The 12,891-nt window shown below is 52.2% G+C and overlaps 1 protein-coding gene across 6 annotated transcripts in view; it reads right to left on the bottom strand.

The window, feature by feature from the left end:
• Window positions 1-3,367: 3,367 nt before the first annotated feature.
• Window positions 3,368-12,891, bottom strand: part of CD276 (CD276 molecule) — a 61,029-nt gene continuing 51,505 nt past the window's right edge. For all 6 annotated transcript variants that reach the window (XM_059657557.1, XM_059657584.1, XM_059657567.1 and 3 more), the window contains exons 4-8: window positions 12,474-12,770; window positions 9,029-9,163; window positions 7,919-7,960; window positions 6,479-6,514; window positions 3,368-4,782 (exon numbers count right to left, since the gene is read on the bottom strand). In XM_059657557.1, coding sequence (XP_059513540.1) covers window positions 4,760-4,782; window positions 6,479-6,514; window positions 7,919-7,960; window positions 9,029-9,163; window positions 12,474-12,770 — 533 coding nt within the window. In that variant the 3' untranslated portion in view covers window positions 3,368-4,759. The remainder of the gene's footprint in view (window positions 4,783-6,478; window positions 6,515-7,918; window positions 7,961-9,028; window positions 9,164-12,473; window positions 12,771-12,891) is intronic.

Genomic DNA, 12,891 nt, shown 5'->3' on the forward strand with positions numbered 1-12,891 from the left:
GCTCCATACTGTAGAAACTCTAGCACAAGTCCACATTGTTTATATCCAAACTAGATATACGAACTGGCAAAATATATTTCAGAACAGTAGTACCATCAGATACTATGTAATAATTTAAATAGAATGAGGAGCTCTTTGCAAGAAGCTAGACACAAAAATAGAATATATTATTCTAGATACAGCTCTGGATCCCATTAATCCAGTGGTTTTTAACCCTGGCTGCACATTAGAATCACTTAGGTTTTTAAGAATAGAGGTACCTGGTGCCAATGGTTGAGATCATTGCTAAATATTTCATGTACATGCACCAGGGGCTCTAGCCAGAAGCAGAGAACTCTGAAAGAGGAAACTATAGGATTCCACTTATATGAAGTTAAAGGACAAGCACAATGAATCTGTGGTGAAAGCAGCCAGAATAATATCTCTGGTGGGGCCATTGACTGGGAAGCATGTGTGTATGTGAGAACATGGGCCCACCCCTTCCCAAGCTCCAACTCCCCCTCCCACCCTGTGGGAATATGATGAAGGCCATCAGTAAGCAGACTGGGACCGACCTTGGGAGCCTGGCCAGCTCCTCCATCAAGAAACTGCCAAAGAGAAACTGCCTGGGCTGTGAACGAGTGTAGAGAAACAGCTAGCGCTCCGGTCTCCCACAGCTGTGTGCGGGCCGGGCCTGTGCCGTTTGTTGTTCCCTACCCTCTACACAACCGCGTGCTGCGAGCGAGCCCTGTGCCGCAGACCACACTGCTCAGCCACCACCCGTGCGCACGCAGTAAACCCGTCTTTCACAGCTAGGCTTCTGCGTTATTTCTTTAAAATCCACAAGCAATACCCCCAGGTTTTCTCAGACCTTGGCTCTTTGCATAACAAAGGGGCTCTGGGAACTTTCTGGATTCTAAAAGTGTTTTATATCTTGACCTGGATGATGGTTGCATGGGTAGAGATACTTGTGTGAAAATTCATGGAGCTATACACTGAGAACTAGTGTCTTTTAAACACTAGATGTATGTTACACCTCATTTAAAAAGTAAAGAAACAGAAGAACTAACTTGGGTAAAGAAAAAAACAACAGAAGTTGCAGAATAGTATGTCTGACTTTATTTTTGTAAATGTGTAACCTGGGGAAAAGTCTGGAAGGACAGCAAACCCTTAATAGTGCTTCCCTCTGAGTAGGGGACTGGAGGTGAGGATAAGCACGTTATACATTTCTCTTTTGCTTGCATTTGGATCTGCTTCTCCCCACCCCAATCCATTCTGCCTCCTCACTTCATGTCAGCCTCCAGCTTCTCTACAGCGGCTTTGGGGTTTGGCTACTTGAGGCAAACTTTGGCTCCATATCTCAGTTTATTACTTGGGCTTTGCAACAGGATATGTGGACATTGCCCCACTCAGATCAGCCATGGTCTCTGCTCATTGGCCCACAAGGATCAGCATCCCACTCAACAACTGCCTCCTGGGGTGAGCACGGTCAGGGGCCTACCCTGAGCAGACCTCTTGGAAGGCACCATTCACGCCTGTGAATAGAAGCAGAGCACTCTGAGGGAGGAAAGAGGCAGGTAGAGAAAGACAGGGTGACTCAAGTCCCCTGGCCATGCTGTTTTCACTCCCACCAGTCTCGTCCCTTGTCCCTCCTTGGAGTGGTCAGATATGCTAATTAGTCTTCACAGCCTTGGTTACAAATGGTCCTGGAGTTGAATTCCAGTCACACCTCAAGCCAGGCAAATGAACCCTTGCTCTGTCCTCTTTTTAATATGGATGTGACACCTGCAGGCTACAGCTTGACGCACTGTGAGAATTATTTCTCCATTAAAATGCAGGAGTTGGAGCTTTGCCCAGTAAGCACAGCTAAAAATACTGCTCTCTGGGTACTTGTCACAGGGAACTTAGTGGCCACCTTCCTCAGCCCCCCTTCCCCCCGCCCCCCCAGGCAGGTCTCTTACCTGCTAGGTCACTCCAAGAAGCACTTAATACAGTGTCATCTCTAAGCCTTAACCTGCCCTGTTAGAAAGGAAAAGCACTGGTAATCATACCTGTTTTACAGATGGACAAACTGATTCAGTCAGCTTGTTCTGGGCCACAAAATCACCTAGGGAGCAAGAGTGTACAACCTCGACTGCAGGAGAGGAAAGATAAGCCCTACTATGTGCCCAATACTTTATAGTTTGCAGTGTCTTCTTACCCACTGCCTGTCCAACCCTCACAACAATCCTATGAAATGAACAACTGTCATCCCACCTTATGATGGGGCTGAAGCCCAGTGACGTGAGCAAAGCCGAGGTGGTGGATGGGGGAAGCAAAGGCAGAGACTCCCACGGACCTTTTGGTTCTAAACCAGCGGTGGGACTTCAGGCAAGGTGACCCTATCGCTTCCGGGACCTCCTACTTTATAACAAGTGCTCCAGTTAGCAAAGACTGTCACATGCTTTCAGAACAGGACGCATCCCCCTACTTAATAGGTAAGAACATTAAGGTTCAGAAGTATGACGACTTGTCACAGGTTAGTAGTGGAGCCAGGAACCAAATTCAAGTGTCCCGACCCTCAGCCCTGGCTCCTGCTGCCGCCCCAAGGCCTGCAGGGCTCTGGGACCAACGGGCAGGCTGGCGCGGAGACTCCGTGCTCCAGGGAAAGGAGCACGAGCACCCTGCAAGCGCCCGCGGCCTGAAGCTGGCTCTCTGGAGGCCCGTGAGCCTGCCATGCTCACCCTCCTTCTGTCTTCGGAGGTGGAAAGTGGTGAGAACCTCAGGCCTACCTTTCACATAAGAAAAGAAGGCCCAAGGAAGCGAACACCTTGCTCCGGGCCACGGGCCCCCTGAGTCCGGTGTTGCTCAGTGGTTGAGTGTTGACCCATGGACCAAGAGGTCACTGGTTCCATTCCCTGTTCGGGCACATGGCCAGGTTTGGGCTCGATCCCCAGTGAGGGGCGTGCAGGAGACAGTCGATCAATGTCTCTCTCTCATCAATGTTTCTATCTCTCCCTCTCCCTTTCTCTCCCAAAGCCAATAATCATAATAAAATTTTATTAAAAAGAATAGCACGCAGAACTCCTTTCCTGGTACCAGCTTCTCACTGGGTCTCAGCTTCCCCATCTGCAAAATGGGGTATTCGCAGAAGCCCTAAACAACCCGGGGGCCAGTCTTCTTTATGGGGTGTTTTAGGAGTGAGTGGAGCCCCATACAGTAACCAAAGGGCCTTTCTACATGGCCAACTTCACTTTACCAAGAGAGAAACTGAGGCCAGGGAGGGGCGACATGGCTCCCGAGACCGAGTGCTGAAGGATGGTGAAAGGAGGTCCAGCTGTGATGTCCAGGAAGGAATCCTTCCTGCTGAGTCCTGACCCGGCCCTATTCCATGCACTTCACAGAGAAAAAGCTTTCTACAAAGGCATTTATTTTCCCCCAAGTACCTCCCTCCCTCCCCCCAGTTTATGAAATTCCTGAGAGTCCCACATTTAAATTAGAAATCCCATGTCTTCACTGTTGGTGAAGGGAGCTATGTCAGTGGGAGAACATCAGAAGTTCATTCTACCAGAGGCTGGGGGCTGGCCAAAGAGAGGCCAGGAAATGTCTGCCCAGCCCCAGAATAGCACCGTGGTGGGGGGAAGGGAGGAGGGCTGTACCCCTGGCCGAGGCCCCAGGCATCCTTCTTGCTGGGCTCTAGGGTCTGTTTGGTCTTGCCTGGCTGACCACCTGCTCACCCTGAAAAGACACTTTTGGGGACCATCAGCTTCTCACCAGTTGGAGTGAAGAGGCTCCATCCCTTTCTCCAGGTTTCTACCCACCTCCTGCCACCCTGAGTAAGAACCAGAGATGGGATGGGGTGAGGTGCCTAGGTAGCTGGGGGCACAGCAGAGGGGTACAGCAGGGAGAAGGCAGGAGCCCCTCCCATGAACTGCTATTTCCTCACAGGGTTGCAGCTGAAGGGCAAGTCCTTGAGGAAGCAGCTTGTCTTCTCAGGGAGGGTTCCCCACACCTAACACAGTGCCAACCCCATGGCGCCCAGGGTACATTACTTGAATGAATAAGCAAAGGAACAGAAGCTGATCCCCAGGACCCAGTGTGACCAGCACGTGCTTCCCGCGGGGATGGTGGGCAGAGGGGGGCTCACAGGGCACAGACCAGGGCACCTTGGAAGAGACCGGCCCAGGGGGAGCCTGTACGTGTTCCAGCACGTGCACCGGTACCTCTGCATGCCTGGGAGGGGACCTGTGTTCACTCAGTGGAGGAGGGAAAGGCCGGCCTTGGGGCCAGCGTGGGAGAAAGCAAGAGGAGACACCGCTAGACTCAAGGCGATAGATACTGAGGCTACAGTGCCCCATCTGAGGATATGGATTACAGGCAGGTGGGAGGAAGTCTGAGAAGTGAGAGCTAGTGTATCAGGGCCACTAGAAAAACAAGGTGAGGAGTGACTATGTATCGTGTCTTTGGAGAAACAAGCCAGAGGGTCAGTCTGAATGCTGAGTGCTCTAGAGAAAAAGGCAGCCAGATGGTCCATGTAGAGTATCCATTGGAGAAACAAGGTGGTGGGGTCTGTGTATTGTGTCCATAAGAAATAAGGCAGCAGGATGGCTTGGGAGTCGTGTCCATTGGCGAAATGAGGCTGTACGTGGTCTTGTATCGCATCCTCTGCAGAATGAGTAGATTCGCCAGGACGGGAGCCATCTGTTGGGGGCAAGGGAGCCCCAGCCCCGGGCTCACACAGAGGCCCCAGTGCCGGCAGAGGGGGGCCCAAGGCAAGGGCAGCAGCTCCCGGATCCTTTGGTCAGGCTATTTCTGGTCCATCACCTAAATTTCATGATGGGAAGAAAAAAAGGGGGGGAGGAGCATTAAGTGCCTGAGTTCTACTCTTGGGAGAGTGCCAGAAGCCCAGGCACATGGTCACATACTTCAGAGCGGGCAGTGTGTGGGGGAGTGGCCACAGGGTTCCAGCTGGCCGTCCCCAGCACTAAGCGCTGCCCCACGGCCCAGAAAGACACAAACACCGGAGTTGGGCATCAGACAGACCACCAGGGCGCCTGAGGGAGACTGCTTAGTCCTCACCAATCCCCATGGGTCCACTCAACTCCAACACTTCCCTCCCACTGGCCCCTCTGCCTGGCACATCTTTCCCTTCCCATCTCTTCTGTCCGCCAGTAGGAAACCCTTTCCAGCTTCTCTTTCCCACGCCAATATCCCTAGCAGCCATGCTGTGGGAAACCTTCCTCCCCCTGGCTTCTTGTCTCCATGTAGGGGGCACCTCGTGGATTCATAGCCCTGGCCTCACTCTACTCCTGGCCTGAATGGAGAGTTTAGAAGGAGGAGAGGGACATGTGTGACCCCACCCTTCCCTCTCCCATTCTTTGGGGGTCTGTCTGTCCGAGAAAATAGCTCTCCTCCTGTGGACTGCCCCTGTGCTTGCCCAGCAAGTCCAGAGCCTGAGACCCAGAGGAAAGCTCAATGCGGGGATGAGCATCCAGGAATTCCTAACAGGGACACCAAGGTGACTTGAAAAAACTCTAAGGCTCCATAACCTTTGGCAACCAACCTTGATTTTCTAGGTGGAAGCCACTCAGGTCTGTAATTGGCAGTTAGATAGACATGAGCAGAGCAAGGACAATAGGCCAGGTACAGAAGGTCACCAGGGTGGTGCCTAGCAAAGGACAATTATAAGGTGGGACCTCGCTCCCAGGGTGACTTCTCCTCCCCTAGCATATGGCTGGTTATGGGGTTTGGATCCCATAACCTTTCCTCCCTGGAGATAACATATAGGCCTCAGTTGGATTTCAGTTCCAGGCCCAAATAAGCAACAAAACCAGCCATGGCTGACCTCAGGACCTGCTGCATTGGATAATGACCCCCTGCCCTGACCACCACCAGCCAATCAGTGGAGACCTAGACCCTAAAAGGACACCTGGAAAGCTGCTGAATACTCTATTGAGATTTTCCCTGGGACCCCCTAAACTCTCCACCCTTAAAACCCTTAGGATGGAGGACCCAGTGTGCTCTCCCTTCTGAGAACATGCCCTTGCCTTTCTCTCCCTCTCCCCCTCGTTTCCTCCCCTCCCTCTCCCCTTCCCTCTCCCTCCCTGTCCCCCTCCCAGCCCCAGGCACTTTACCATTTGCTTCCTCACTCCCAAGCTCCAAGGGCCCTTCCTTTACCTCTACAATTTGTTTATTAAGTGCATTTCTTTCAGAATTACTTTTTTACCTCTATGATTTACTAAATAAATGTTCTCTTACTGCTGGGTCTTGCCTCTGAATTCTTTCCTAGCCAGAACCCAAGTACCGAGGTTGCTGAACCCAGGTTTGGTCTGACCCCACGCTTCAGAGGGCAGAGTAACCAAGGTCCCAGCAGCTCTACTAGGGGTTGCGAGGGGAGTGGAGGCTGCTCTTCTGGGGAGCAGGTCACCAGCAAGGGGTGTAATCACTTCCCCATGACCCTCCATGCCTCCTACACACAAGTGCTCAGACACACACAATCTCAAGGACCAAGTGTCATTACCTTCTTTGTTTTCAGAGTGTTTTAGAGGCCTCAGGACTGCAAAAAAGGAAGAAGCACATAGTTAGGAGGAACTGTGGAAAGTTGTGCTGTAGAGGGTGGTGTGGAGAGATAGAAGGACTGGGAGGAGGAGGCAGGAGAGTGGGGGAAACATCATAGCACCAAGGAAGGGGGCCTAGGCTGCTGTTCCAAGTCCCAGCTCCACTCTGGGGCTTGTCACTCCCATCTCTAGGCCTTGGTTTTCTGCATCAGTCGAATGAGAACAACTACCTGCCCTCCAGTGAGATAGAGAGGTGGTATCTACTCCAAAACACAGGGAAGTAAGGAGCTAGAGAGGCTGCGGGTGTCCCCGGAAGTCCCCAGGACCATGTGGAACAGACACTGACCAAATCTCTAAGCCACCAGCTCCTGCTCTCACTTCTTTCAACTCCATCTGCCTCTGAGCATGAAAAAAGGAGGCCTGATCCCAGAGCCATCTCCACATCCAGACACCAAAGGCAGATAATTAATTGGCATAATTTATAGCAGTCCCGGGTGACCATTTCTTGCCCTTCGTTTTGTGGGGGTGAGGAGGGAACTGGTGTCAACTAGCATCATCCCAGATGGCTCAACAGGAACCTGCCTTTCCTAGCCCAGGAGCCAGAAGGGAAGGCTATGAGGGCACCATGGCCACGGGATACCAGCACGTTGGCACCCACCCCACACTGGGCTCCCAGTTTGTGTCCCCACAGCACCGGGACCTTTGCAAACCTCTTTCCTATCCTGTCACTTCAGAGAGCTCCAAAACCAGCTTCGGGCGCCATCAGAGCAAGGGCAGGATGACATTTACAGATGGGAAACGGAAGCCCAAAGGAGCAGAGTTACCAGAGTTACTCAACCTGTATCCAGAATGGGACTGTCTTACACTACCTGCCTAGTAACAGGACTCCAAGGTACTGAGCACTTCCTAGGTACCAGGTATGATAGTAGGCCATTTATAGACATTACCTCATCTAATCAAACCCACACACCCAATGAAGGGAGGCAGTTCTTATGAGAAAACGGAGACTCAAAGAGGAGGAGGTCAAGGCCCAGAGAAGCAAAGCTCAAGGCCACTCAGCTTATATGAGCAGGAGCTGGAACTGAAACTCAGGCTGCCCTATCTCCCTCCCCTAGGAATCCACCAGACTCCACAGTGCAGGGTCCCTAGGGGTGGGACTGGCTGGCAGATGGGTAAAGGTAGGCAGGTGAGGTGAAGCAGCACCTGGAAAGGAATCAGGGGAGAGCCACCTCCAAGCCTAATGCTGAGCAGAGACCAGACTCACATGGGTGGTGAGGCCTCAGTTCACAGGACACGCTTCATTCAACCTCAAGCAAATATGGCTCCTCCAGGTCCTGAAGACCTCTCCCCTGTCCCTGTGTCCTTTCCTCAGCCAATAAGACCAGCTACAAGCTTAGACTTACCAGTCTTAGGTCCTTCTCCATCCCCATCCTGATCCTCAGCTCCTGGAAGAGCAAACAAAAACTTTCTCAGCCCCATTTCCATCATTGCACTTCCCCACCTGGGGGTGCAGGAGGCAGGTAAATGGGAAACAGGCCTGACCCGTGGTCAAGTGTTGGATACAGAGTCAGAACTTTAGAGCAAGTATCACAGAACAGGGCCCTGGGGCAGGATAAAGGGCTCCCAGCCACTCATCTTGCCAAGGACCAGCTACTCACCTTCACCAATCTACTGAACCCATCATCTACTCATCTATTCACCTACCAATCCAGTCAATCACCACCCTCCAACATGTATACCCACCCATCTATCAGTCCACTCATCCCTCCACCAGCCCACCCAGGCACTGCTGCACAAGCATTACTTATCTGTCAACTGACCAGCCTCTTCCCCATTCACATATTCACTGTCCTTCCTGACACCGAGTCATCTTTATCTCTCACCATTACTTTCATGTTTACCCAAGAAAACCTCTGTTAACCTCTGTACTACCAACCAGGGTCAACTCACCCACTCATCAATGTCCACTTCCTCACCCACCACTCACCACAGTCAACTTACCTACCAAGGTCAAGCCACCCATCTCCTGAGATCAGCTCATCACCTGCCAGTCACCAAAGTCTGCTCATACTGACCCTAGCCCAGCAAATGGCAGAAGATCCAGGCTCTTCCCCCTCTGAGGCAGACACACCCTCACATAATGACCCCAAACCCATGAAACATTCACACTTATGTTAAATTTCTAAACCTGTGCTCTCACTCACAGTCACAATCGTGGGATTTATTCTCACAGACACATTCATCACCTTCTCACACTTCACCCTTACACATCGACCACTGCTTCCAGTCACACTCATATACATATTCAACCTGCCATACTTGCACACTCACAGGTAGACTCAACTTATTCACACACACAAGACATATTCAGCCCCAAGGTCATACACACACAATCTAGCCCCACTGGCACACCCACATTCATTCTGTCAGGGGAAAGTAAAACTCATATTGATGTCACAGGCACACCAACATGCCCAAAGACATGTGCACGCACATCCACACACTCCTCTCACCTGCATTCTCCTCTTCACAGCTCTGTTTGATCTTTCTCCAGCACACGAAGGCCAGGGCCACCAGCAGTGCAACAAGACAGACAGAGAGTCCCACGGTCACCCACAGGGCCTCAGGGGGGAATGTCATGGGCTGTCCTGGGAGGGGCAGTGGGGAGAAATCATCATCTCTGGCCCCCATGGCCATGAAGTCAGAACCCTCTGGCTCCAAGGTGCATGGGGGACTCCCACCCTCTCTGGGCCCCAACACTATGCACATGCCCACCCTGCTCACCCATACACCCTCCAAACCCTGACAGACCATGGCTGGTATGAACATGCTTCAACCTGGTAGGGTTGAAGAGTTTTCAGTTGATGATGCTCAAGAACTTTCTATGGCTCCCTGCGGATCTGAGAATAACGCTTCAATCGTTTTTACAAGATTCAAGGACCTCGATAATCTAGCTGCCACTTACTTCCCCTCCCCCTCCTTTGTATCTAATTCCACTATAGGAACCTCTGCTGCAGCCAAACCAATGTCCTGGCCCTTCTCTGCAGAGACAACTGGCTCCCTCCAGCCACCATACATCGCTGTCAGTTTCCCTGACCTAAAAAGTGCTCCCAAGCTCTCCACCTACCTTACGTCCACCTCCTCAGGAGGCCTTCCCTGACTATCCCAGCCCCACCTAGTGATATTCCCCACCCTACAGATCAGGAGTCAGCAAACTAAGGCCGTCAGTTAAATCTGGCCTGTGACCTGTGTTTGTAGAGCCTGTGAGATAATTTTTGTAAAGGGTTGCCAAGAAATGGAAAGAGAAGAACAGAAGGAAGTGGGAAAGCAGCAGCAGTAAGAGATGCTACGTGGCCCATAAAGCCTAAAATATTTATTATCCAGCCCTTTACGGAAAGTGTCTTCAGAGCCTGCATGTCAATGAGGATGCGCACTGAGGGCGCCATGGGCATCTCTCTGTGAAATGCTGAGGGCCCTTCTGTGAACTCTCCCACGGCAGATGGAAGGAGCTGAAGTGCCCACACCTGGGTCAGGGCCAGCAGTTGTTCTGAGCATGCCATCCTCCAGCCCAGGCCCTGGATTCCTGCTGGCTCCAGGGTAGAAGCCTCGGGGACAACAAATCTAACCAAAGACAGTGCTGCCTTCCTGTGCTCTCTGGAGGACACGAGCACCGGGCATTAGCAGCCTGGCCCAGTGGCTCCTGTAGGACACACCAGCTGTGCTGAGAGCAGTGTCCTCAGTCCTCAGCCCTCAATCAGTGGAGGCCCTGGCATCGACACGGGCATTTGAGGCAGATGCCACCTTCAGCTGGCATGGCTGGCAAAGCTGCTGGTCTGGACACAGGAAGCAGAGGGACCCATCACCTGATAAGCAGGAGAGGACAGCCGTTGATATGAGGAGTCAGGAGGGCCAGTCCATGAAACCCCTGGGGAGCCCAGGGTGGGGCTCCTGCAGTGATGACAGAGAAGAGTCAAAGAAATACCCGGGGGAGGGAGGCTCTTTCTGTGTTCATCGTAGGCTGGTGCCTAGAACACAGGTCAAACTTGCCCTCATTCAACTGGTAAAGGACAGAGCAGGGCTCAGACCTTTGTCTTCTGGCTCCCCATACAGTGCCTGCTCCACAAGCCCGCTGAGCTTCCCTCACCTCCAGCCGGTGTGGGAGAGGCTAGGCTGGAGGGCTGAAAGCTTCAATCCCAGAATGTTTTACAGGCACAAAGCTGCCCGAAGTGAAATGCAGGCCAAAGGCTCCAAAGTAGGCCAGACCTGCTCTAACAAAAACAGGAGGCTGGGTGGCGGGGAGGAGAGAAAATTAGACTGAAAGGCTAAGAGTTGAATTCTGGTCCTGGTTCATCTGCTCACTGGAGGGTGCTGGAGCCAAGGTCGACAGACACCCCAGGCATGAATTTAGAGGGGCCACACACCCTCAAAATTTAAATACAAGCTATTGCATTTCTCATTTATCCAATTTTTAAAGAGGTGCCTGACCCCCAGAAGAGCCAGAGCCACTTCGCTGGTCTGTGGCCTGGGGAAAGTCCTCTCTTCCCTCAGGGCTTCAGTTTCCTCATCCAAATGAAAGCACTTCAAATGTCAGTTACTAAAGTTTTAAGTAAAGATCTTGGTCTTTGGTGGGTAAACACTCTCCCTGCAATTACATTTGACTGACAAGCCCTTTTTGCACAGCGCGGCAATGCCCATCTCAGCCCGTGTGCAAATTGCCAGGAAGCCCACCGATCTGCCAAGGCCTCTCAACGCTCACCAGTCCCTGGAGACTTCTCTCAACCACTCCAGTCAATCTCACTGTCTGATAGTTTTTACTCTTTCCTACAAACACACCAGAAAATATGCTGTTCTTTAATAGGCCAAGGAGACCCCTCAGAACATCCAAAAGCCTGGGGCAGTAACTTCTCCACAAAGATCACCAGCCCAGGGGGTCCCCAGGAATAGGGTGGGGTCCATCTTGGGTGGGTGGGCAGAGGAAACACAGCCTTGACAGAAGGAAACACCTGAAAGAGAAGGAGGAGTGAGCCTGAATGCCTAGAAGACAAGTGAAGGCCTTGGAAGGTCCAGGTCCGCCTGTGAGAAGAGACAGAATAAGTCAGTGAATTCTGAGGCTTGTGCAGAAACTGAGGACCAGGTGCAGGTCGGGACATGGGTGGGCTGGGGGGTTGAGTGGAAGTCATAGGAAGAAAAACAGGGCATAACCTGCTGTCCTGACCCAGATTCGTGGGGAGGCCCCTGGAAAGGTCAGTTGGCTCATGGGGAGGAACTGAGGAGCCAGACTGAGATCCAAACACAGACAGATACTGCTTCCCTTGGCCTGAGGCTGCTTCACATCTCCAGGCACAAGGGATGCCAAGGAAGAGAAAGGGTGTCTGTGCTAGGACCCCCCAAACCAGAGATTGTGAGATCAACCTAGTATTTGACCACATAGAAGCAGCAGAGAGAGCCCCAGCCATTCTGACTGCTGCCTGGGTTGCGAGTGCAATTATAGAAGAGCTGACATTGATGGATTGCTGGGGCTGACCACCTGTAGAAGCTCAGCTGTCTCTCAGGGTCTCAGAATCAAATGGCACCCATGGACGCAGCAAAGCCTTCCCATCAGCCAGAGAAGTTCCCATAAGAAAACACTTCCTCGCCAGGTGCTGGGACCATGCCTTGGAGCTGCCCCAGAACTCCCAACCACACCTCATATTCCAGGCAAGTTCTTGGTTCCCTGTATAAGAAGCATTAAGTGCCACCTAAGGTGCTGCTAGGATAGTAAACATTACAAATGCCTCGTACCAGTTCATTAAGGCAAGTCCCTTAAGGGCTTCCTGGGAGAGAATTTGAGACACCTAAAATGTGTGAAAATGGTTTTTCAAGTCTTCTGAACATTCAAACCTATCTAAATTCCAGCCCAGCATCTAGAAAAGAGGGGGTGGCTCCTCCATCCTCCCCAGCAGTTCATCAGTCCCCTACCTGTGATGGTGACGGAGCCGTGAGCGTCCTGCTGCAGCACGGGGTTGCGCACCAGGCAGCTGTAGGTGCCATTAGCACCCAGCACCACTCTCAGAACACTGCGCACGTCAAACAAACCCTGCTCATTGGCCATCTGCGATGTGGTCACATTGCCCGACAAAGGCACACCCTGCCCATCCTGCCAGAACACCTCGGCCTCAGGGTAGCCCTGGTAGCTGGAGCACATGATGGTCACTATATCCCCAGGCTGCAGGTCCTTGTTGGGCTCCAAGGTCATGCTGGGCTTCGAGTAGGGGGCTTGAGGGAGGCAAAGGGTAGAGGTCAAGATAAGGCAAGGACAGAGGGGGCACAGTGGAGGAACAAGGTGCCTGGGGCTGTAACAGGGGTCAGCACTGGGCAGTGGGTAAGGAGCTAGGGA

The sequence above is a fragment of the Myotis daubentonii genome, chromosome 1, assembly GCF_963259705.1.
Source record: "Myotis daubentonii chromosome 1, mMyoDau2.1, whole genome shotgun sequence".
Taxonomy (NCBI): domain Eukaryota; kingdom Metazoa; phylum Chordata; class Mammalia; order Chiroptera; family Vespertilionidae; genus Myotis; species Myotis daubentonii.